General features: G+C 39.9%; 1 protein-coding gene across 3 annotated transcripts in view; it reads left to right on the top strand.

Moving 5' to 3' along the window:
* RELCH (RAB11 binding and LisH domain, coiled-coil and HEAT repeat containing) overlaps positions 1-23,073 on the top strand; it is a 107,160-nt gene that overhangs the window by 42,927 nt on the left and 41,160 nt on the right. For all 3 annotated transcript variants that reach the window (XR_011361685.1, XM_069958128.1, XM_069958129.1), the window contains exons 11-18: positions 8,474-8,586; positions 9,730-9,820; positions 11,041-11,112; positions 11,841-11,981; positions 13,839-14,003; positions 14,301-14,448; positions 21,633-21,789; positions 22,686-22,809. Coding sequence is in view for 2 of the 3 variants with exons in the window: in XM_069958128.1 (XP_069814229.1) it covers positions 8,474-8,586; positions 9,730-9,820; positions 11,041-11,112; positions 11,841-11,981; positions 13,839-14,003; positions 14,301-14,448; positions 21,633-21,789; positions 22,686-22,809 (1,011 nt within the window). In the remaining variant the exon portion in view is untranslated. The remainder of the gene's footprint in view (positions 1-8,473; positions 8,587-9,729; positions 9,821-11,040; positions 11,113-11,840; positions 11,982-13,838; positions 14,004-14,300; positions 14,449-21,632; positions 21,790-22,685; positions 22,810-23,073) is intronic.

Here is a 23,073-nt window from a genome sequence, read left to right as displayed (position 1 = left end):
TATCATCTCTAGATGTACCATGATCTATATCTTCCTCCATCTTGAGAAGCCAAGATCTCAGATTCTTCGCCACCGTATAAGCTGCAATGGAAGTTTTTGCTTGAGATGATGCCGATAAATACCCTCGTCTGAAGGCACTCTCTATTTTTCGATCCATGGGATCAGCAAAATTAGAGCCATCTGAACTGGGCACAACAGTTCTTTTAAACAGTCTGGACACTGCCATGTCTACTTTGGGGGGTTCACCCCACAACTTCTTCTGCTCACTTTCAATAGAGAACATGGTCTTAAATCTCTTATTTAAAAACGGCCCTTTTTCTGGAGTCTTCCATTCATGTGCCATTAGTCTTTTAATTACTTCAGATAACTTAAATGCTCTCACCTTCTTAAGCCCTCCATCATCGCCTGTGGATTCATCCTGTATATAATTCTCTGGATCCAGAGACTTGAATAATTTGTGCATTTTTTCCATAGGAAATAGATTAATATCCTGACCCACTTCACTGTCTGATGAAGACGAATGGACCTCATCCAGGACTTGCAACTCATCCATACAGATGGATTCCTGAGAGGGCGATGCTTCCGCTCTAGCGCTTCTCTGAGACTGAGGTTCTCTCTGTACACTTGTTTCTTTGGGAAAGGAATCCTTAAATTCTGCCAGAGCTTAATGGAAGGAAACAGAATAAATTAGTATAACAGTTCTCCTACAGTGTGTAGAAGAACCTTAACTTCGCATGATAATTACCATCCTGCACAAATTGTTTCATCCAAGATATCATTTGTCTGCTGGAAAGAATTTCCTCCTCAGGACACTCATGAGCATTGCAACTAGAGCAAATGGAGAGTTCATATCCATCAGGCAGCGGAGTGTTACAGGTTCCACAAGTGAGATGTTTTCTCTTGGATGTAGCCTTACGTGGCACAGACACCCTGTCTCCTGATCCCTGAGACATCTGTGCAATGAAAAAATAAACACAGGCACTATATTTCTCTAATACATATAGGTAACACACCGCTGAGCCTACTACTGGTGGTAGGAAGCATCCTAAACTTACCCTGAAAAACCAGGAAGAAGCTTGCCAGCCCAAACCGAAGCCCACGGTGCCATGCTGCTGCTATCTCCAGTTAAATGGGACGGAAAGCAGCGTCCCGTGGCACGCCGTGATGACGTCATCGCACGTTCAGCGCGATGACGCATGCCTCGTATTGCCGTGAGCGGCGTGTATCACGTGCAGCGTGCGTCATCACGCGGCGACGCACGCATGCATCCATGACAGCGTCTAGCGAGGCGCGCGAGACCTCGCATCTCCCGGAAGTGATCTGAGACCCGGAAGTGCCCCAAGAATAGACATCCGCAGCTCCAGGCGTCTTACAGGAGTTCCGCAAAAGAACGCCGATAATAGAAGAAATATATAAAAAGGTATACAATCTTACCATAATCTCAGTAACAAATATAATCAAATAAAAAACTTCCCCAATCCCTACGCGACCACGTAGGGGAGAAAGTTTAGAAAAGAAAAAATAGAGAATACATCACCGCATCCTCCACCTCTCTCTTCAACCACCTGTCCCACAGGAGGACAGAAAAAAACACAAGGAGGGGGAGTCAGGACTGCTACTTATAGGTCTGTTAATCAATTTTATTGGAACCATCTGTCCTACCATTGCAGGAAGATAGAATCTTCCCCATTCGTGCTGCTGCTGAGGACGTAAGGGAATGATTTTTTTCTTTTAAGCAATAGGAGGGGCATTAATGAAGGGTCTGGCAGGGGCGTACACCAGGGAGGAAATCCCCCCCACCCCCACCCAAGTGTTTAGACTAAGATAAATTGCTGGGAAAACTTGTTAATACAAATGTAAATAAGATTGTAATTGTTCTCTCTCTCTCTCTCTCTCTCTATAGATATAGATAGAGATATAGATAGATAGATAGATAGATAGATAGATAGATAGAGAGATAGTTAGATAGATCTGTGAACAATGAATGTTTACACTGAAAGATTTGAGAACAATTGAGTATAATTTCAAGATCAGCTCAAAAGATGTGATCAACAACATGAAAACTAATTTTTGATTACACCAGAAGATTATTCATTAAATTTGAACAATTTAACAACCTATGTAAAAGGCCCTTTACTGTAGTCAAGATAAAAATCAATCAAGGCAATCATTTGAATTTTAGTGGTTTCAACAGTAAGAAGGATTTTTGAGATGTTTTTGGGGTGCAGGTGACAAGAGCCTGAAAAGGGCAGAGTATAAGGAGTAACAGAAATACAGCATACCCCAAATCAACATATAATTGATGGAAAATCTACATAGATTATGATCATCAAAGGTTTCCCAGTGGTTATTGTATCTCCTTATAAATTGGGAAACCACAGTGTTGGTACAGTACACATATCATGCCTCTAATTGATCATTGCTTTGCCATTTGTTGCTTAGAGGTTAAAGGAAACCTGTACACTATTACTGCCACATATAGTAGGTTTGTTTAAGGGGAACTTCGGTTGGTGCACCTACATCCTTTTTATGCATTTTATTTATGGGATCACTGATCAGTTGACACCTTTCCGACTTGTCTACACTGCTCCTAGCCCCTGATTCAACCTTTTACAAATGCTCCCAGTTTTACATCATGGCACCCAGCCAAGAAACTACATCTCCTAGCACTCATACTCACATCTAAGAATGTGTTTGGTTGGTAATTTCCATAGCACTTTTTGTTCTGCTATTGTTTTTGTCACATTGCATCTCTTCCAGGCTGCTTCCTTTTTCCTTTTAGATGATGTGAGGCTATTTCCATGCTGTCATCTAAGCCTGTCCCTGCCTGCTGTAGATTGTGTTTTTACACTGCCGCTGACATTCATGCTCTTGAATAGGGCAGTTTGCAGCATTTCTTGCCACTTTTCCTGTGCAGTAAGGTGGCCATACACTTTCAGGATCTTAAATACTGTCCTCCTTATACACATGAACTTCAGCCTAACGTTCCTGTACTGTCTATGGGAGAGGTAAGCTGCAACACTCCAACCCTGCCTCCTCCCACTACTCCTGCTAGCCATCTGTATCACTGCCCACCTCATCCCATTGGCCAGTTGTATCTCTCACTGGAAAGATCATATGCTGTGTCCATTAGGCAGTGTTCACACCTTTCCATGCCTCCCTACCCACAGGCCTATCCATAACCATGCATGTACAGTTATGAAAAGACAGTGATGTAAATAACTGCTCACAGCCCTCTGCATAACTGTGCAAACCATTGTGTATTTACTGGGATTTTGTCAAAGAACCTAAAAAGTCATTTATTTACCACTATTTGCATTATTGAAGTAAATTTGCAACATTTCTTACTGTTATTTGTATAATTTTACAGCAGTTTTGCAAAACACCAACATTTTTTTTAGAATGTGACATTGGCCTGACAGTACCACAACAGTATGCACTGTTATACAAAGAGCCATAGACTGGTATTTAGTGCAGCGCAAGCACAGCTCAGACAGTCCACATCACTGTATGTTTCATAACAAAGCATGCACTGATATAAAGAGGCTTGTAGGGAGGGAGACATAAGAGTAAGGCTGCATTCACATGTCCCGTATGGACGGGAAAAGCCTGTCATGGAATGTTTCCCCAGTCGGCATGCTGTATCAATATCTTGCTGGCAGCGGGGAAACTCTGAATGTCCACCGCCATAGAGCCCGTAATTTGTGGGACGTGTGAATGCAGACTGTCGGGGAAGAAGACCGTGAACTATACACTAGGGTCCGCATAATGATGGCAGATTATATGATGGATGGTTGTCATCTGATAGAGGAGACTGGCTTTTGCAGCGCTAAAACAGTAGTAAGCTTCTAATAAAAGTAAATTGGCCAATTATTAGCATGTCATAGGGATTAATAAGTCTTTAGGTTCCCTTCAAATACCCTTACTAGGGAATTCTCAGTTTGATGGAGTCTTCTCTTTAAGATCCCTCACATGAACGATGTCGGCTGATCGTTGCCTTCTATTCTACGGGACAATTATCGTCCGTAATGGCCGATAATCGTTCCTTGAAATAGGGCCTTTATTTTGCATGTACCTATTTTGCAAGATTTTATCTTGCATATAAGATTTAAAGAACAATAGTTGAGTACTGCTGCGACTAGGGATCTCATGTAGACCTCTAGTACACCACATGATGGCAGAACAGGCTAGTGCTTTAAACTACATCATGTAGGCAGATGTGTTATCTATTTTTAACAGGTTAGTATAGGTTTTCTGCTGATGTTTTTTGCATTTGATCTCTTGGTGCAGCTTTTATATGTATCATATACTGTATATACTGTATCTGTATCTTATACTGCATACATCTTTGCAGGACAGTACAGCATATTTATGTGGGATCCATCAGAAGTGCTAGAAAAGGGACAGTAAGGGGCCGTTTACTTGTCCACAAAATACTGTTCATGCACAAGCAGCTGTGTCAATACTGTAGCACAAAGATTTAAACACTTTTAACCAGTTCAAACTGGTCCAGTCTGCAGAATACTGTTCGTGCACAGACAATATTTTGCGGACGTGTGAATGGCCCTTAAACGTTGGTATTGCTGCTTGCTTCACAGCTCCTGGTTAGGCGAGAAATCGGATCAAAAGTATATTACAGCCCTGTATAACTTTCTGATACCAGGGGTTTTTGCCTTCCCCTGAAAAAACACAATAAGATTTCCCTAGGTTGAACCTGATGGACTCTTTTATCTTTTTTTCAACCTTATTAACTATTTTACTATGTTCATCTGAAATAATTCTTTTTTTTTTTCCTCCGGAGTACCCCCTTCAAATGTTGTCCATCCTAAAGTAAGTTAAACATACTAATCAATATTAAAGTCAAATTTGGCACACCACATGTTTTATGGAGCAGCTATCCACAGTTAATTCCATTATGTTTAAGTCTAGGCGACCTTCATCAGACAGTCGGCAAAAATGACACCACAGTAAGAAATACATGTCCAGAAAATAGACCAAAATTAATAACAACCTTAATGGACAACTCAGAACTTGAATATATCCAAACATACTGACATACAATATATAATGTGTGTGTGTGTGTATGTGTGTATATATATATATATATATATATATATGTGTGTGTGTATATATATATATATATATATATATATTATATATATATATAAAATATACACACATACATACACACACACACGGTTAAGATGTGACCTAAAGTCGCTGTGACAAATTTTTTTAAAAAAAGACTAGAATGACTTTTCATATATCTGTAAAGGAAGCAGGATTATTCCAAAGAACTGTATTTATTACAAAGAAATGTTAAAGGAGTATTCTGCTCTGGTTGCCTAGCCTTCTCCACTCTTCCGCTGCTGGCGGTCTGATCTGTTTGTGTTGGCACAGAGACCTGCTCGCTTAGCTATTCAGTGGGCACAGCAGAATCCCTCAGAATCCTGCCTCAGTCTTGGAGGGGTTTTCAAGATTAGAAAAACATGTCTACTTTTTACAGAAACAGTGCCCCACCTGTCCACCGGTTGTGTCTGCTGTTGCAGCTCAGTACTATTAAAGTATATGGAGCTGTCCTGCAGACAAACACACACACACACACACACACACACAGTGTTAACAGTTGTGGCCCTGATTTGGAAAGAAATTTGCTATGTTTTTTTAAACCTATACATCTTCTTTAGGGTTATGTGGTTGTTGTAAGTTGTTTGTACTAAACAACCTTCTAAACTGCAAATTGGAGGCTACAAACTATGTGTCATCTCCAGATTGATAGCAGTTACCCTTGGAATGATACATACTTGAATTGGAAGATACAGTCTGCTTCATGCTGTCTGAACTAACAGTCTATGGTTAATGTCATGTTTAAAAAAAATCTTCCAGGAACTGAGCTTTGAGTCACTGGGGTGGTGTCCATTGGTTTCTCCCCACCCCACTGGCCTGGATTTGATTGAAAAAGCTCTTGATGGACACAGACGGGGGAATCTATCAGCCCAGCAGGGCAAGGAAAAGTTGGCTGGTTGGGTAATAGCCGAATTACTGAGGAATTAGAATTTTTTTTTTAATTATTGCTCTGAAATGCTGCTACATTTCAGAGTGAATCAGAGATGGCAATGAAAAGGAAACCTGTCCCTGTTTTATACTGTCCATTGTTTGGGCTGTATAAAATTAGTGACTGGTTCCCTTTTACAGACCATTGAAGGTGAAGGTGTAATGAACTGGTGCCACCCTATAGGTGTAGATGATGGAATATTTATCTAGCCTGACCAGTCTTTTTCTGACCATAAAAAAATAAAAACTGAACTTTTTCTGCTCATACTCATTATACTATACTTTTGGGATGTTACATGTTTTAAAGAAGTTTTCATATTGCTAAGCGCACACTATTTGTGGGAAAATAAGATAAAATAAGTAAATTATTAGTTTGTAATGTGCTGCATCAAGTATCGTAATTAGATTTTTTTTTTTGCATGGTGGGGTGATAGCAATGCTTTGCATAATGCAGAAGTTTACTTGGGGGACAGTGTACACAGATGCTGTTTGTCTTTGAATTTTGGCTACATTTCATTTCCGTATATTCCTTAACTGCCGCCTTTAATTTGCATTGACTGTCCTACTTTTGTTTTTCGACTCTATTATTATAGAGAAATTGAATACACCACAGCTATGTAAGTTTCCTTATGTTTGTTTTTCTTCTTACTCAAGGCTGACTATATGCTTAGAAGCATATAAGCCGGTACACTTGGTATTTAAAAAAAGGATTTACTATCCTAACGTGAGATCTAGGAGGTTATCGATATGATATAATGATATTATACATCCATTTATTTATTAAGCATGACCTCTCTGTTTGTATTTGCAACAATACAACTTTTTGTTTTGAGTCAATGGTAGTAAAACTGGTCAGTGGTGATTGAGTAGAATTACTGTGGTTTCCTGAATATGGCTGATGTGATTAGCTACTTCCTGGGTCCAGATCATAAGGCGCACTGAAGTTTGGAAACTTAATAGAGAAATATTTGTCAGTTTCTGACTAGTTGCACCTGAAACTATGATTCACAATGGAAGTTAATAGACCATAAAAAGACCGCAACTGTAGAGAACTTTATTAGTTTTATCCATGGTGGAATATTATTCTGGGTTAATACAACATTAGAGATCCTGTCATTATGCTGCCCAACGTGTGTATTTTTATGCAATAAGTTCTAATATGTGTCAATTCTGTCCATTTTCATACATTTTGCACAGACACTTGTGAAGTTACATTCATTTATTAAGTTATAGAAACTTATTCATTTTTTATGTGAAGACTTGAAAATAATAAAGTTTCTCTAATATCAGGCTTTACTAGCTTATGACTTTGTGTAGTTTTATATAGCCAACAGTTTTGTAGTGCTTAAAGGGGAACTAACAGAAGGTGAGAAGAATCTAACCAGATATTTTCCTTAAGGGAAGGGGACGCTGACCACCAAAATCTTATTTAGGTGGTTTGGTGTATTGGGGGCAATACTTTACTCCTCTTCATGAATATCTATGTGACACTATGCAGTGATGAGTGACCAGACTTACCCTGATCAGGGCATTGAGAGGTAAAGTACCACACCCAGTATGCCGAACCACCTGATTACATATTCATAAAAAGTAATATTTTCCACAGATAGCCAAAGGTAGCAGCCTAATAAAAGTCGATTAGGGGTCAGCGTCCCCAACCCCATAGGAACATAACTGCAAGTTTGAAATTTTTTTAACCTGCTCTTAGTTTCCCTTTTAATGCCTTTTTTTTTAATTGTCCATGAAAAACCCCAAATTATTTTATTCTGAGTTTACTTCTTACAAGCTTATCTGTTGTTTTGTGTCTTTTGTGACAAAAATATATATATTATGGTGTGGATTAAAAAATACAAATTGTCTACTCCTGTTATCTTTAAAAAAATATATGAACTCTGTGAATCCAAACCATTTGGTTATCTCAATATTGCAACTTATCTTATGGATAGGAGATGAGTATCTGACTGCTGGGCCCCCACCAAACACAAGTCTGAGGGACTGTAGCCTCTTGTGTGAATAAAGTGGTGGCTGGCTGGCATACAGGCTGCGCCTCCATTTATTTTTTATGAGACTGCTGAGGAGCGCAAAATAATGTATTCTCTCTGTCAGCTCCTTGGAAAGTGAATGGAGCTGTGTATACTGCACTTGTACCATTCACACAGGTGGGACAAGGGATCCCAGCTGTTGGCACCCTATTGATCAGATACATGTTACCTATCCTAAGTGTAGGAGTTAAGTTGTAACATTGGGATAAATCATTTTACATTCTTTGTTTTCCCACAAAATTCAGCAACAATTATTATATTCATCATACGTTTTAAATTAGTGTATACATGGTAAATCTGGAAGGTTTTCTGTTTTTTTTTTTTTTGTTTTTATTCATAGTCTTATTTATACTTCTGCTTTTTACCTTGACAAACAGGAATTGATTCCATTGATATTGTGCACCGCTTGCCTCCACCCAGAGCCTAAAGAAAGAGACCAGCTCCTGCATATTCTGTTTAATTTAATAAAGCGTCCAGATGATGAGCAAAGGTATGGTTGTTTCTTGGCCATGTCTCTGGGCCTGTCTGCTGCTCCCCTCTGCAGGGCAGGGATTTAGAGGAAATCAGTTACTAGTTACAACTGCCAATCAGCAGCCGGTGAGCAGAGGGAGCTGGTGCTCATAGATGTCCAGGACTACTGAGCATGTCCACATAATAGAGAAGACTAGTGTGTGGTGTTCCGGGTCTTTCATTCAAGAGGATACCTCTGAATTAGCTGCACAGAACAATATAAGTGATTCTGTTCAGCTTTCCTGTCAGGCATAAACCTACTGGCCAAGTCTCTCAAAAAGGGCACAGTTTTTCACCCAAAAAATAACTCTTATCTTTTAGTATGTCAGATGAGCATAGGCCATCAGTTATCAATTGTATATGTGTGTGTGTGTGTGTGGGGTGGGGGGGTCTGATTCCTAGCACCAATCCATTGTTTGAAGAGGCCACATCTCTTGTGTGAGCTTTGCAGTGTCTTCAGTGTTTACTGCTGCTTGTGCTGGCATCACCATACTATTAGTAGTGGTGGTACAAGGCACTGTAGCATTGCCCCATTCAGTTAAATGGAACAGTGATGCAGTACCTTGCACCACTGATATGAATAATATGGCAGTGCAGGTTTAAGCTGCTCTAAACATAAAATAGGCAGAGGCAATCAACGGTGCTGCTGAGAAATCATACCTTCAGTGACATAGCATGGATTGTCTATCCCTATGTAGGCCATCATTATTACAAGACCCCTTTTAATGTTCTCTGTATGTAGAGCGGATCCCTAGAGCACTGGGATAGGAAGGAGCTGATGTAGAAAAAGTGTTTATAATGTGTGCCTGGGCTCCATTGTAAGTCTGAGGGCCAAAAGATCTTTGAAAACCATATAGTGAATATAATGAGTCCTGCAATATGCCTGACCATAGTACTTGTGACATCAGCTGTGTTTTTTTTTTTTTTTGGGGGGGGGGGGGGGGGGGGGGGGGTGGTTTCTTCTTTCTCAGATCAGGCAATATTAGGCAGTCCTCAAAGCTTCAATAGATTCTTGGGATTTCTGGAGACCTTAAATGCTTCTTAATTTTAGTGAATTAAGTGAATCTGCTGTATAAGGTATTATATTAACAATATGGGTGCAATGTGTTTTGTCTGTCTTTAGGCAAATGATTTTAACTGGGTGTGTAGCTTTTGCTCGACACGTTGGGCCAACTCGAGTTGAAGCAGAACTTCTGCCACAGTGTTGGGAACAAGTAAGTATGTGTTCTGGCTGTTAGTCTCTAATCTGTGTCTTCCATACTGTTGCTCTGGTCATTGTTGTTGTTAGTTTTTTTTTGTTTTTTTCATTTAGATCTTTTCCTTACTGCCTAAACAGAATATGTATTACACATAATAATACTGTGTATCAGCTGTATTGTAAAGATTTCAGTCAAGGTGATACTGGCTAAAGACACATTCTTCTAATATATGTCAAATACTTGTTTATACAAGAGATCCATTTTAATACCTGGGAATGCCTATCTAATCAAGGGTATGATGTAGTACGTGAGCACTGAATGTTGCGATTATTATGATGTCATATTGTCATTCTGGGGACTTCTCCTGACATGTCTATTTTAGTAAATCCTTGTATTCTTCTTCAGATAATGGAGAATTAGAACATCTTTAGAATTTGCCCTGCTCCTGCTATTTCTCATATATATATATATATATATATATATATATATATATATATATATATATATATTATTTATTTTTTTTTTTTAATTGACACTAGGTGTTACTGGTTGTGGTGAGGAGCTGTCCCTGCACACACTCCCCCATCCACTAAGTGCTGACCATGTCAGACTATGTGGTGCACACCTCTTGCCCAGTTGTCAGTTTACATAAAAAAAGATTCAGCAGGAATGACCCAACTTAGAGTTATAAGAAAAGATGTTCTCAGATTGCTTTTTTAGAGCGAATACATTTATTTCCGGGAGAGGCTGAAGGTACTTTAGTGGTCACTTAAAAAAGGGACTATATGTTACATATAAACATATGTGTATATTTGTTTGAGTAGAGTATACACTAGTTTGAAAACCAAAAACTATTATAGCAAGTAATAAATACATTTGAAAAATTTGGCAGTGCCATTGTAGCGTCTAAATTGACTGTAGCCATGCAGCAAAACTGCATTAGAAGGTTGACAAAGCAGTACCACTTACATTGTACATTGTAAGTGGTACTGCTTTATCATATTTTTATCATAACTAGTTTAAATACCTGATATATATACTTCTGTTTGTGCTTTTATGATTGCCTTGATTTTCAAAGCAGGGTGAAACACACCTTTTCTTCTCATAAATAGGGTCTCTTGTACATATTGTCATTGTGCGTTAGAGCTGTTTAACTGGTTCCTTTACCTTTTCAGGTAACTTTTTCAATGCAATCTTTGCTTCTTGCCTTGACACATTTTGATGCTGTTTTCCAGATCAATCACAAATATCCAGAAAGGAGGCTCCTTGTGGCAGAGTCATGTGGAGATCTAGCACCTTACCTCCCTGTGAGTGTTCCCATGTTGCTACAATAAATAACTAAAAGGCTCATACGTATTATTCAAAATGTCATTTGTGGCGCCCTGACTCTCCCGGTGACTGCTTCACTCTTCACGCTCACCGGCTGCATGCAATTCAATCTGCAGCCCATGAGCCGCCAAGACGCAATCCCTACACCGTCTGGCACAATAAAATGACGTCATTGTGTCTGCCTGGTGATCCTGTCCATGCCTCGCAGAGCCCAGATTGGCTGTACTGTTTGTGATTGTGTTATGGACTTGGGACGTCTCTGTGAGGAACAACCACAATTGGTCAAGGGTAGTGAGGTTGTAGAAGAGTGGCCAACATTGATTACTGTGTTTGGGCCACAACTAACCTTGTGATAGTATAAAAGATTTGAAAATACCTACTAGAGGGTTAATAGCCTATACTTCCTGAGGACGTGGTTATGCAACAAAACATTGAAGGGGCTGTTTTAATTTTTAACAAGCGGTCCATACTGTGTGCTTATTTTCTGAATGCAGTACTACAGATGACTATACATTGCTGGGGACCAAGTTCTGGCAAAACTGAATGTTGAATAATTTTCCCCAGATCACAATATATACATTTTGTAAACATACTTTTAGACCTTTTGTCTTATACCATGGTGGTGACTTATTAAAACAAGGGAAGTACCATGTTGTAATAAGGCCTTGTGATTGCACCAATGTAATATATGTTCCTCTGTTTTCAGAAAGAGATAAGAAGCTCTCTAGTGCTGTCAATGCTGCAACAGATGTTACTGGAAGACAAAGCTGATATGGTGCGGGAAGCTGTGATTAAAAGCCTTGGCATAATTATGGGATACATAGATGATTCAGACAAATATCAACAGGTAAACCCTCTGGCAGGTAGCTGCTAATGATATGCTATTCCTCTGCCAATGTCGATTTCATAACCAATCGTATCCACACCTTGTGAGAAAAATCTGCACAAACTCTGTAGAGAAATTGGCCTCCCGTGTGGATTTTATATCCTCAGCATCTCAATGCAGACACATTTTACTGTGCATCCAGCTTCTGCAACAAATAACACAATAATACATTCTTTTCAGGGCTGCTTATTCTTTGTGAAATCAAATATAGTGTAATGTGTTTTAACACAGGTATCTTTTTTTTCTCCTTTATTCCTTTTTACGTAATCTGCCCTGCAAATCCACACTTAGATACAACCCTGAGGGATGGGAGCTTGATGCAAAGCCCAGCACTCAGGCAGCCAATCAAGTGTGAGTGGCTGGGAGGAGGGCGGGGCAGCGTGACTACATGCAGCTGTGGCTCCGCCCTCACGCCTACTTAGCAGAGATTAAAGATATTTAAAAATGCCCCTTCTGCCACAGATTGCCGGGCACAGCGCCGGAGAGCTGTGTGCAGCAGCTACAAGGTACTGGGGGCAGTTCACAGAGCATTAACAATGTAACCAGTTCCCATTATTGTACTATAGAAACCTCTGTCTACAACCTAAAGGGAAACAGATTAGATGAATCTAAACTGCTGATATGTCCCTTTTGTGCCTGGGGCACTGAGGATGAAGGTAACTTTGCAAGTTTAAGTACAAACTGCATAGGATGAAGGTAAGAAACCTAAATTCACCCTGAGTGCCTGTGACCAAAAGGGACGTATCCGTAGGTTAGATTTGTCTAACCTGCTGATAGTTTCCCATTTAAGATTTGCACAGTTTGGCCTAAGGCTGCATTCCCACGTTCCGTGATCCTGACGGATCACGGACGTGGAATGCATGTACCGGAGTCCCCCCGCGCCCGGACAGCATCTGTAATTAGATGCTGGGAGCGGGGGAGACTGTATTCATAAGCGCTTTTGAATACAGTCTCCCCCGCTCCCAGAATCTAATTCCATGCATTCGGAACGTGGGAATGCAGCCTTAGGCTTACTGGCCCAAGGGACAGCAGAAAGAACTGATAGCTATCCATGAGATAAGACTCCAGGTGCCCAACTCCCTAGTCCAGTGTCTACATCCAAGTCTCTCGGCATAGACCTCTTCAATTTCCCAAAAAGCCTAAACTTCAAGTGAATCCATCAACCCCTGTTTGCTGACCATGCTGGAACAATAGTAATAAAATAAAAGAACCTACCTTGTTACTTGTGTCTTTATTTTTATTTGTATTAAAAAGCCTTTATTCAGGCCATGATTAAACCAGTTAAGCATTATTGCAGCACAATGTCATCTGTGTGTACTGCTAAGAATGTACCCTTAAAAGCACAGGCTCAGCTTCTGAGTCTGTGTCATCTTCCTGCAGTATATATGCGGTGCTTCCTATAAACTTCCAGATGCCACTGCTGTATAAATACAGAGCAAGACATTAAATTAAAGGAAGACTGCTTCAAATGTACTATATGTCTTACAATAGAAACATAAGTGGTTGCAAGGGGCATAGATGCAGGTCATGTAGCTGCTATGGGGCCTATAGAGAGGTGAGGCCAGACCACATTGATTGCATCCCTTGTTTTACTGGGTGATAGTTTGATCAGCTATGTCCTTCCATCAGGTCCCACAGACAAGGTGTGGAAGAGTTAACTCCTGAGTCATGAAAAGGAGATGGGGGAGAAAATAGTCAAGTTGTCCCACAAGGGGGCACAATTTTGATCTTTGATCAGGACATCATCACATTTATGTACTTCACTGGATGTTTGCTGCTACCGTAAATAAGAGTTCTTTACATGATTTTTGTTTTCAGGGTTTTGAACTACTACTGACTGCCTTAGGGGACCCCTCAGAAAGAGTAGTTAGTGCCACTCACCAAGTGTTTTTACCAGCCTATGCAGCATGGACAATGGAACTTGGAAATCTCCAGTCTCACCTCATTCCCACCCTCCTTGGCAAAATTGAAAAACTCCTCAGGGTAAGTTACATTGATCTCTTAGGTTCCCATTTCACTATATACTATTTGGTATACAAGGCAATTAAACCAGTTTACTTTGTTAAATGTGAATCAGATGTTCATAGAACTTTAGGAATTTGTTTAACTCTAGAGAGGCTCGTCACCTTGTGGACTGGTCCCATGTAATGGTATATATGTAGAAAATCGAAAAGAATGTTCGGTGGTTTTCATAGGCTTTATCTACTAATACTATACTATGTTGTTTTATTGTGTTCAGTGTTGTGAATTGGTAGGTTTTTGTTTTTTCTTTTTATAAAGGAAGGAGAACACGGCCTGGATGAACACAAGCTGCACATGTATCTGTCTGCCTTGCAGTCTCTTATCCCCTCGCTGTTTGCCACTGTTTTACAGAATGCCCTATTTACACATAAAGCAAAGCTTCAGGGAGAAATAGTGCAGATAGAAGGTAAGAATGGACTCATTGTATTCACAACAAATGTTAGTTCTTCAAGTGATTACTTAGAATAATATAGTATTCTTTAATAAGTTCTCATACCCACACAGGCATGACGCCCTCTGTGTCCTGGCACTTAGATTTTGTATGTCTTGGATTGTCCTTTGTAATACTTGGCAGTGTCTGAAGTGTTCCTCTTTTTTGTTTGCCTCTAGTTGCATACCATACAGTAGTGGTTTTATAGCAGTAGTGGTTTATACACACAGAACTTTGATTTGATTTTTCCAACTTCTCTTAGTCTGTCTACTAGCCCTTAAAATAGATGTGCTGGCTATGTGATTTTCCTGCGTCTGACTCAGCCGTCCCAGCATGTGAGATTGTGTAATGGCCAATATAGCCTATCTGTCCTTTCGCAGTGAGGTTCATGCAAATAAGCTCTCCCCTACATAGCAATTTCTGTTCTTTCTGGAAGGGATCTGCTTTGTGTACTTGGCTTCATACTACATAAGACTTCATACAGAAATTTGGTGGCCTCCTCAGGTAGACACATTACTCCTCCTCATGTTTGAAAGCCTCTAACTAACCAGCCGGCACTTGCTTGGCATATAATATTCCCCAGTCATGTTTAAGGCACCTTAAAACGCACACAATACTTTCTTGCAAAAACAACACCACACCTGTCCCCAGATTGTGTCTGGTATTAGGGCCCTGTTACACCAACAGATATCTGACAGATTTATGCCAGAGTCAGGAATGGATTCGAAAAGAGGAGAAATCTCAGTCTTTCCTTTATGACCTGTTCTCTGTTTATAGTCCATTCCTGGCTTTGGCTTCAAAAATCTATCAGCTATCTGTTGGTGTAATAGGGCCCTTACAATTCAGCTCCATTTTTTTAGTGGAATTGAGCTACAAAACCACACCCAAACAAGAGACAGGCAGTTGTTTATGGTAAAAAGCTTGGATAACTTTTATAGGGTCATATATTGATTTGTATGGCAGCTCAAGTAGATGGAAATGTGTAGAGAGAAAGTTCTTTCTTGAAGAGAGCTACTTTGTGATTTTTCCCATGGAGCATTGAATAGCTTGTAAGACTATATTTTAGTTCAGAAAACTTACTACTCCCCCCCTAGTCCTGTGGCACAATGTTCAGATAATCCTGTTTCTGTTCTGTTTAAAGGGAATGTGTCACCCAGATTTTCTGCTAATTTAAAGGAAACCAATCACTGCAAAAATTTACCTAAAGATAAGGAAACGTGCTGGCACATCACCCAGTACGTTTCACAAACATCCCCCTGTACCCTCCGTGCCCCCCTCCATCAGTCAGTAATCTTACTTAGAAGAACTCCCGCGCTGTATGTAAATTTCGGCCAAGTAGTCTCGGTGGGCGGAATCAGTCACCGGTCCTGGGCGTCTGGAATCTCTGTAATCACGCCCAGAGGGGCGTGATTGAAAGGTCTGCATTCCATCCACGTGATGTCTTCCGGAGTCCGCGCATGTGCAGTACGTCGGCGGCGTCGCCCGCCGTTCTGCGCATGCGCTGACGTTGGCGTGCCACGGACGTGGAATGCAAGCGCCGCGTCACGTGGATTGAACGCAGACCTTTCAATCCAGCCCCTCTGGGTGTGATTACAGAGATTCCAGACGCCCAGGACTGGTGACTGATTCCGCCCACCGTTACTAACGCCGCCTACCGTGACTACTTGGCGGAAATTTACATACAGCGCGGGAGTTCTTCTAAGTAAGATTACTGACTGATGAAGGGGGGAACAAAGGGTACAGGGGGATGTTTGGGAAACTTGCTGGGTGATGTGCCAGCACGTTTCCTTATCTTTAGGTGGATATTCGCAGTGATTGGTTCCCTTTAAATCATTTTGTTTTCTGTACATGACTGTGGGGGGCAACCATCTTGCTTCGCTTCTCAGAGAGATGCTTTACAGCAGCCACATGGACAATATGAAACTGTTGTACGGAGGGAAAAATAGTTTATTTATAGTATCACAGCCTTCATTTTAAAATATTCAAGTTTTTATTACAAAAACCTGGCCACTTTCTTCCAGAAACCATACCAAACCCCTTCTGTTTGTGTTGTATTGAAGCTCAGCTCTATTTTTTTTGTATTTAATCTTTATTTATATTTTTCATATTTAAAGTCACTTACACTTCACATATAACAACATATATTGGCGTGTAACAACGCGCATAACTACATATATTAACATAAGTTAACATATAACATTCCTCTTTGATAGTGTTTTAGCCCCACTAAGAACAATCTTGTTTAACAAGGGTCCTAATCTACCAATGTAAGGAAATATGATGAATCCATAAATTTCGTCCACAGGATCCAGGTCTGCTGATTATCGCCTGGAGCCCCTGTTCTCTGTATGGTCAGTTCTTCCATTCTTCTAATTGTGTTGATCTCATGAGCCCATTCTAAGAACGTTGGAGATTAACATCCTTCCAGGGTCTCGGGATAACTGTTCTTGCGGCTACTAATAGGTGTCTTAAAAGTCCTCTCTTAACAGTGGAATTAGAGCCTGGCAGAATAGATAATAGAGCAATCTTGGGGGAAAGCTCCAGTGGGAAGCCCGAATTTGCTTTGTAGGCCAAAAAACCTTTCTCCCATAAAACCTGAATGATTGGGCATACCCACCATATATGGAGCAGATTACCTCTCCCTGTACCACATCGCCAGCATGTCTCGGGTACTGTAGGAAAAATCGTGTAAAGCTCGCTGGCGCATCTGTACCATCTGGTCAGTAGCTCATAGTTCTTTTCTTGAGCTGCACATGCCAGTGGCGTCCTATGAACAAATGTAAAGGCTTTCTTCCATTCCTCTGCGGTAATGGTTTCCTGTATCTCCCATTCCCATTTTACCATGTATGGGGGCAAATTTTTTGAGGTTGTTTCCAACAAAAGATAAGCTCAGCTCTATTAAAGTAAATGGAGCGAAGTTGTTACACCAGTAGATGCCTTTTTATTATTTATTTATTTTTGGAGACCCCCTTCAACCTTTAGGTTATGTTCACACTACATGGACATAGCAGGGAAAGGCGGCCGTCTTGTAATACTGACGGCCACAAATAATCTTGATCATTATGATTCCCGTAGTAGAGACATATTCTTCACGTTGCTTGATATATTCTCTGTGATGATAGATTTTTTGTGCTGAGCAATCACTGTACAAATTGTTGCATGCTGCTTCTGCCAACATATTTAGCCATCACGTTATTGTGATTTTTGCATTTCTCTCCTGTCCATTATAATTTACATGACAAATTCCATTTCTCTCTGGCTGCAGTAAAACATCCACTAGAGAACATTAGAAAAGAGTTATATGCATTGTGTGCTGCATCACTGTTTCTCACATAGAATGTGTCCTTTTCCAAAGCTAAAGTCTCCTTACAAGAAACATTGGATAAAAAAGTTACATCTTCCCCCAAATTATTTCCTGAGGTTGCATCCACCACAAAATCTGCATTTCTTGCAATGCAAAGATTAAAATTTGCAACAAATCCACTTACCAGAGGGAGATTTTGCAATAGATTTTTCAGTGGTTTAAAATGACGCTATGTGTGGATCTACCCTTATAGGCAAATCTTTTAACTGTAACTGGAAGGAAGCAATGTTTACTAATCTATTATTAACATATGAATATGCTAAGATAAAATACCAGGGAAGTTTGTGGAAGTTCTTAAAGGCACAGAAATAAGAGAATAACATCACAAAAGCACTAGGTAGCTGTGTGCGCCCATTTTAACAGCTCTCAAGAATGATAAGTTTGGAATTGCTTTTTTAAGCAATTTTACAGTATGTTCAGCAGGCGTAAAGCTGCATTTTAATTTTATCGTTGCAAAATCCATTACTCTCCTCCTTGCAGGCGTTGTCTGTTCTTTAACCTTGTTCCTGAGATCCTTGCTTTCATAGCTCACCTTAGCATAAATAGCTGCTGCCTTTCTAAGTGTTTTGTCATGAGTTTATTTAAGCAATGAGTTTTATTTAATTTAGGGTATATGATCATGGAGTGATTCTGTCCGAAAACTCTGTGCAGAATTCGACGCTCGTCCCAGCATGCTCCTGCTTTCCTCTCCACCGGCTTCATAGACTCCATTATATGCTTCGGTAGAATCCGCTGTCCGCCAAAAGAATTGACATGTGTACATATACCCTTACTGCATACACAGTATTTCTGAACTGTAAGGCTAGGTTCTGCCTCAGTAAAATGCTGAATACAACCATAATTTTGAGAAAAAATTAAACCATATGTGAACAGATGAATAAAAGGCCATATTTAACAAAAGCAGGTTGTAAATAATTAGCATGTTCGTTATCTGGATGGTCGTAATCAATTACTGTATACGGTGTGACTGCTGTATGATTTCCCTTTTGACCTCAGTAGAATGCATTATTTGGCTCGATTTACACTACGTTTTTGCAATCTGTTTTTTTTTTTTTTTTTTTATCCATCCATTTTTGCAAAAAACAGCCATATTTTTACCTCAAAATAATGACCTTATATTACCTTTGTTTTATAATGTGTGAGCATTGGTTTAAATTTGAGTGATGCTGTAGTGCAATGGAGTCTGACCAACAGCTTCCCAGTTTATTTGAATGTATTCTCAAAGGCATAATAAATGCAGAGCCCTTATTCTGGGTTGTTCTAGCAATTGGCGGGCCTCTGAACACCCAGACTCCAATTGAAACTTTAGACAAGTTTTGTAAAATGAAAGTATTCTGTTTTGCTTTACAGTGTTAAAGTAATTCATGCTAAATTTATGTTGTGAGCTTTGTAAATGTCCCTTTGTTCTGTGGTTTCATAATGAATTTACAAGGAAGCTAATTCAGCTCAGCTTCAGTGTTCTACTGCAATGGAATAGAGAATCTACTTATACTGCTTGTTTGCAGAACCAAAGCCTCTTCAGATAGATATGATGCTTATAAGGTGATTTCATAAGGTGTTGTTTTTTTTTTGTTTTTTTGGTGGTGGGGCTGTATTTTTTTCCCTGCTATCCTGGAACATTTCCCACAAAATCTGCTCAGTTCTTACTGCTTTATAACAGATTGGACTGCATTTTCATTGTGACAGGTTTCCTTTACTAAAGTCATACCGTATCTGTGTGATATACTTTCTCATGGAATTCCTTTTACCAGGGTCTTGTTTTTTTTTTTAGTCTATTGTTTGTGCTTCTCATAGGGACAATTTTTTTATAGTATTTTGTTTTGTTTTGTTTTCCCCGTGTTTGTACCCTAAGGGTACAAACCCACTTGGCGGATCCGCAGCAAGTCCTCTCACTGCGGATTCTGGCCCTATTCTTTCAATGGCAGACAAAATCGCAGCAGGGATGTACATCCCTGCTGCGAGTTTGTCCCCAGCCCTCCCCGTTAACCCCCCGGCCGCCAGAGCATATACTTTACCTGATTCCGGCTCCGGCTTGCTTCGGCGGTTCCCGGTGTCTTCAGCAAGGCGGAGCCGGGATCAGGTAAAGTATATGTTCGCCCCGGCCGCCTGATCACCCCCCCACAGCCTCGGCCGCCCTACATACATCCCTGCTGCCATTTTGTCTGCCATTGAAAGAATAGGGCCAGGATCCGCAGTGAGTCTCGCTGCAAATACGCAGCGAGAGGACTCACTGCGGATCCGGCAAGTGGGTTTGTACCCTAATAAAAGTACCATATTTTTTGTTTTATAAGACACTTTTTAACAATAAAATACCTTGCTAAAAAGTGCCTCCATATTACATTCAGGAGACAAGTTAGCCCGACACTGTCAGACTGCCCTGACTCCTTCCCTGATGATGCGGAAGGCTGGATGAGCTGTGCAGCTGATAGCTGCATAGTTCTCTCCCTTCTCCTGTCAGTACTAATCAGTGCCCTGCAGGAGAGAAATTTGGAGGTGATATGCATTGTATCCAAATCGGGAGCTTACCGAGCTGAAGGACCTTCACTGATGTCAGTCATGTGACTAATCACATAACTAACATCCCTGAAGGTCCTGCACTTAATGCATCATAATTACAACATCTCTACAATACTGGAGGTAATACTGTGTAGTGCTTGAATTGTATTGCAGTAATATATATTTTATGTTGATGAAATATGCAAGAAAAAAGTTTTTATTTCAATATATGCATATAAATGATGTCTGTCGGCAGTACCAATGTAAATTACTATTACAGTAATACTGCAGGTAAATACAATCTGTATTTAAATTTGTCTGTGTGCATTTTTCAGAACTGTTTTTGTATGATGGTATAGCAGAGGTGTGTGTGTATTGATACAACATTGTGTGTGCCTGTGGATATATTTGTACAGCCAAGCAGAGTGTGTATGATACAGCAGAGCCAAGTGTGTATTATGTAGCTCGGTGTATGTGACGTAGCAGAGCTGAGTGTGTATGGTGTAGCAGATCTGAGTGTGTTTTGTACATGCAGTAGCTGTGTATGTGAAGGTACAAGGCACTGTCATTTCAATAAACTCTGCCCCCCTTCATGACTTTAGACCACCAGGGAAGTTTAATTAGCATGAAATATTTTTTCCCTGTTTTCAGTGGTCTAAATCAGGGGTGCATCTTATAAAACGAAAAATACGGTAAATATGGATGACATATATGCACTTGGGCTGTATGTATGTTATGTAATATTGTGCAATTTTCTCGATTTTGATAACTGTTTTATTGTTGGTTTTTCTAATTTTGTTGAAGCAGTGGGTTAAATTTTTTGTTTTAATTATATGTAATTCATAAGTGAAGTCATAAACAATATCACAGTACTAGCTTGCTCCCTGACCCACTGCCAGATCAATGTATTCTTGCAGTCTGCTTGCTAGGAAAGTTTACATATGAATCAAGAGTCTGACGTCTAATGGAAAACCAGAGCACAACTTTTGTGTTTGTTCTTATGGTTGCAAGCGGTTTCTGGTCTGTCTCCATGAGGGGTGTGCCTCTACGTGTGACCATGTTACGCTTGTGTAACGTTCAGGCCTTACTGTTTAATTATTGATCATATTGTAGAAAAGTCCCTCTTTAGAGCCTTACCCTTCTGCTGACCCTGTCTATGCACTTGGATCTTTGTGAGTTAGGCTTAGAGTTTACAAACAATATTATATTACCTCTGTATGTCTTTCTTTTAGTTGATTTGTTTGGAAATCCCCAAGGCTTGTCATAAGTTAATGCTTTCTTTTCTGATAATTTTTCTCAGTGACTCGCTTTCCGCGTCCTATATCGCCTCTTCAGGATGTAGCAACCATCATTGGCAGCCGTGAGCAACTAGCTGTACTCCTTCAGCTTTATGACTACCAGCTGGAACATGAGGGAACCACTGGCTGGGAAAGTTTACTTTGGGTTGTCAATCAACTGTGAGTTGGGTTTCCACGTTTTTATGTTATTAAAGGGGTTGTCCAGCGAAAATCTTTTTGTTTCAGATCAACTGGTGTCAGAAAGTTATATAGATTTGTAATTTATTTCTATTAAAAATCTCAAGTCTTCCTATACTTATTAGCTCCTGTATGTCATGAAGGAAATGTTTTATTTTCAGTCTGACAGTGCTCTCTGCTGACATCTCTGACAGAGACAGGAACTGTCCAGAGCAGGAAAGTTTTTCCATGGGGATTCATAGAAAACCAGGACAGAGTTCCTGTCTTGGCCAGAGATGTCAGCAGAGAGCACTGTGTCAGACTGAAAATAAAACATTTCCTGCATGACATACAGCGGCTGATAAGTATAGGAAGAATTGAGATTTTTTAATAGAAGTAAATTACAAATCTAAATATCAACTGATATAAGTTGATTTGAAAGAAAAAGATTTTTGCTGGACAACCCTTTTAATAACAGCTTTACATAAATATTAAAATTAAAATGTTAAATTTGTTGTTTTGTGTGTATATGTGTGTGTAATATATATATTATATCTTTATTATATCTTACTCTTTAGCCTCAGGTGCCCTGATTCCAATAGTGTTTCTTTACTTTCTTGCCATATCACCTGGGTTTTACTATTTGTTTTACCATTTGTACTTTTCATTACATTGTCAGATGGGCGAGAACTTTGATGCAGAATGTGGTGAGAATGCTAGCTTAGAAGGGTGAGGGGGCATAGCTAGAAAGAATTAGAATTAGGAACCGAGGGTACAAGGGTAAAAGGGTTATCCCACCAACAACCTTTTCCCATCAGCTGCATGCAGATTTTCTCAGTTACTAACTGTAAAGGGCTTGTGTTTTGATAGTGGTGAAATTGATGTGTCTTTCTCTGCAGATTACCACAACTGATTGAGATAGTAGGCCGCATCAATGTTGCATCAACAGCTTGTGTTCATGAGTTTTCAAGGTATTTCTGGAGATTGTGCAGAACCTTTGGAAAGATATTTACAAACACAAAGGTAAAAAATCTTTTCTTTATTTCCAGTGGGAAGCTATAGAGATATATCAGTCTTCAGAATACAAAAAAAGAAAAGAAAGATAATTTCCTTTTCTTTGAGACCCATATAAATGAACAGAACCTGTTGACTAATCCAATTTAACAATAGAGATGAGCGAACCGGGTTCGAGTCGATCCGAACCCGAACGATCGGCATTTGATTAGCGGTGGCTGCTGAACTTGGATAAAGCTCTAAGGTTGTCTGGAAAACATGGATACAGCCAAT

Source organism: Dendropsophus ebraccatus, chromosome 2 (genome assembly GCF_027789765.1).
Source record: "Dendropsophus ebraccatus isolate aDenEbr1 chromosome 2, aDenEbr1.pat, whole genome shotgun sequence".
Lineage (NCBI taxonomy): Eukaryota > Metazoa > Chordata > Amphibia > Anura > Hylidae > Dendropsophus > Dendropsophus ebraccatus.
The sequence above is the reverse complement of the archived record's forward strand: the minus strand, read 5'-3'. Positions and strand labels throughout refer to the sequence as shown.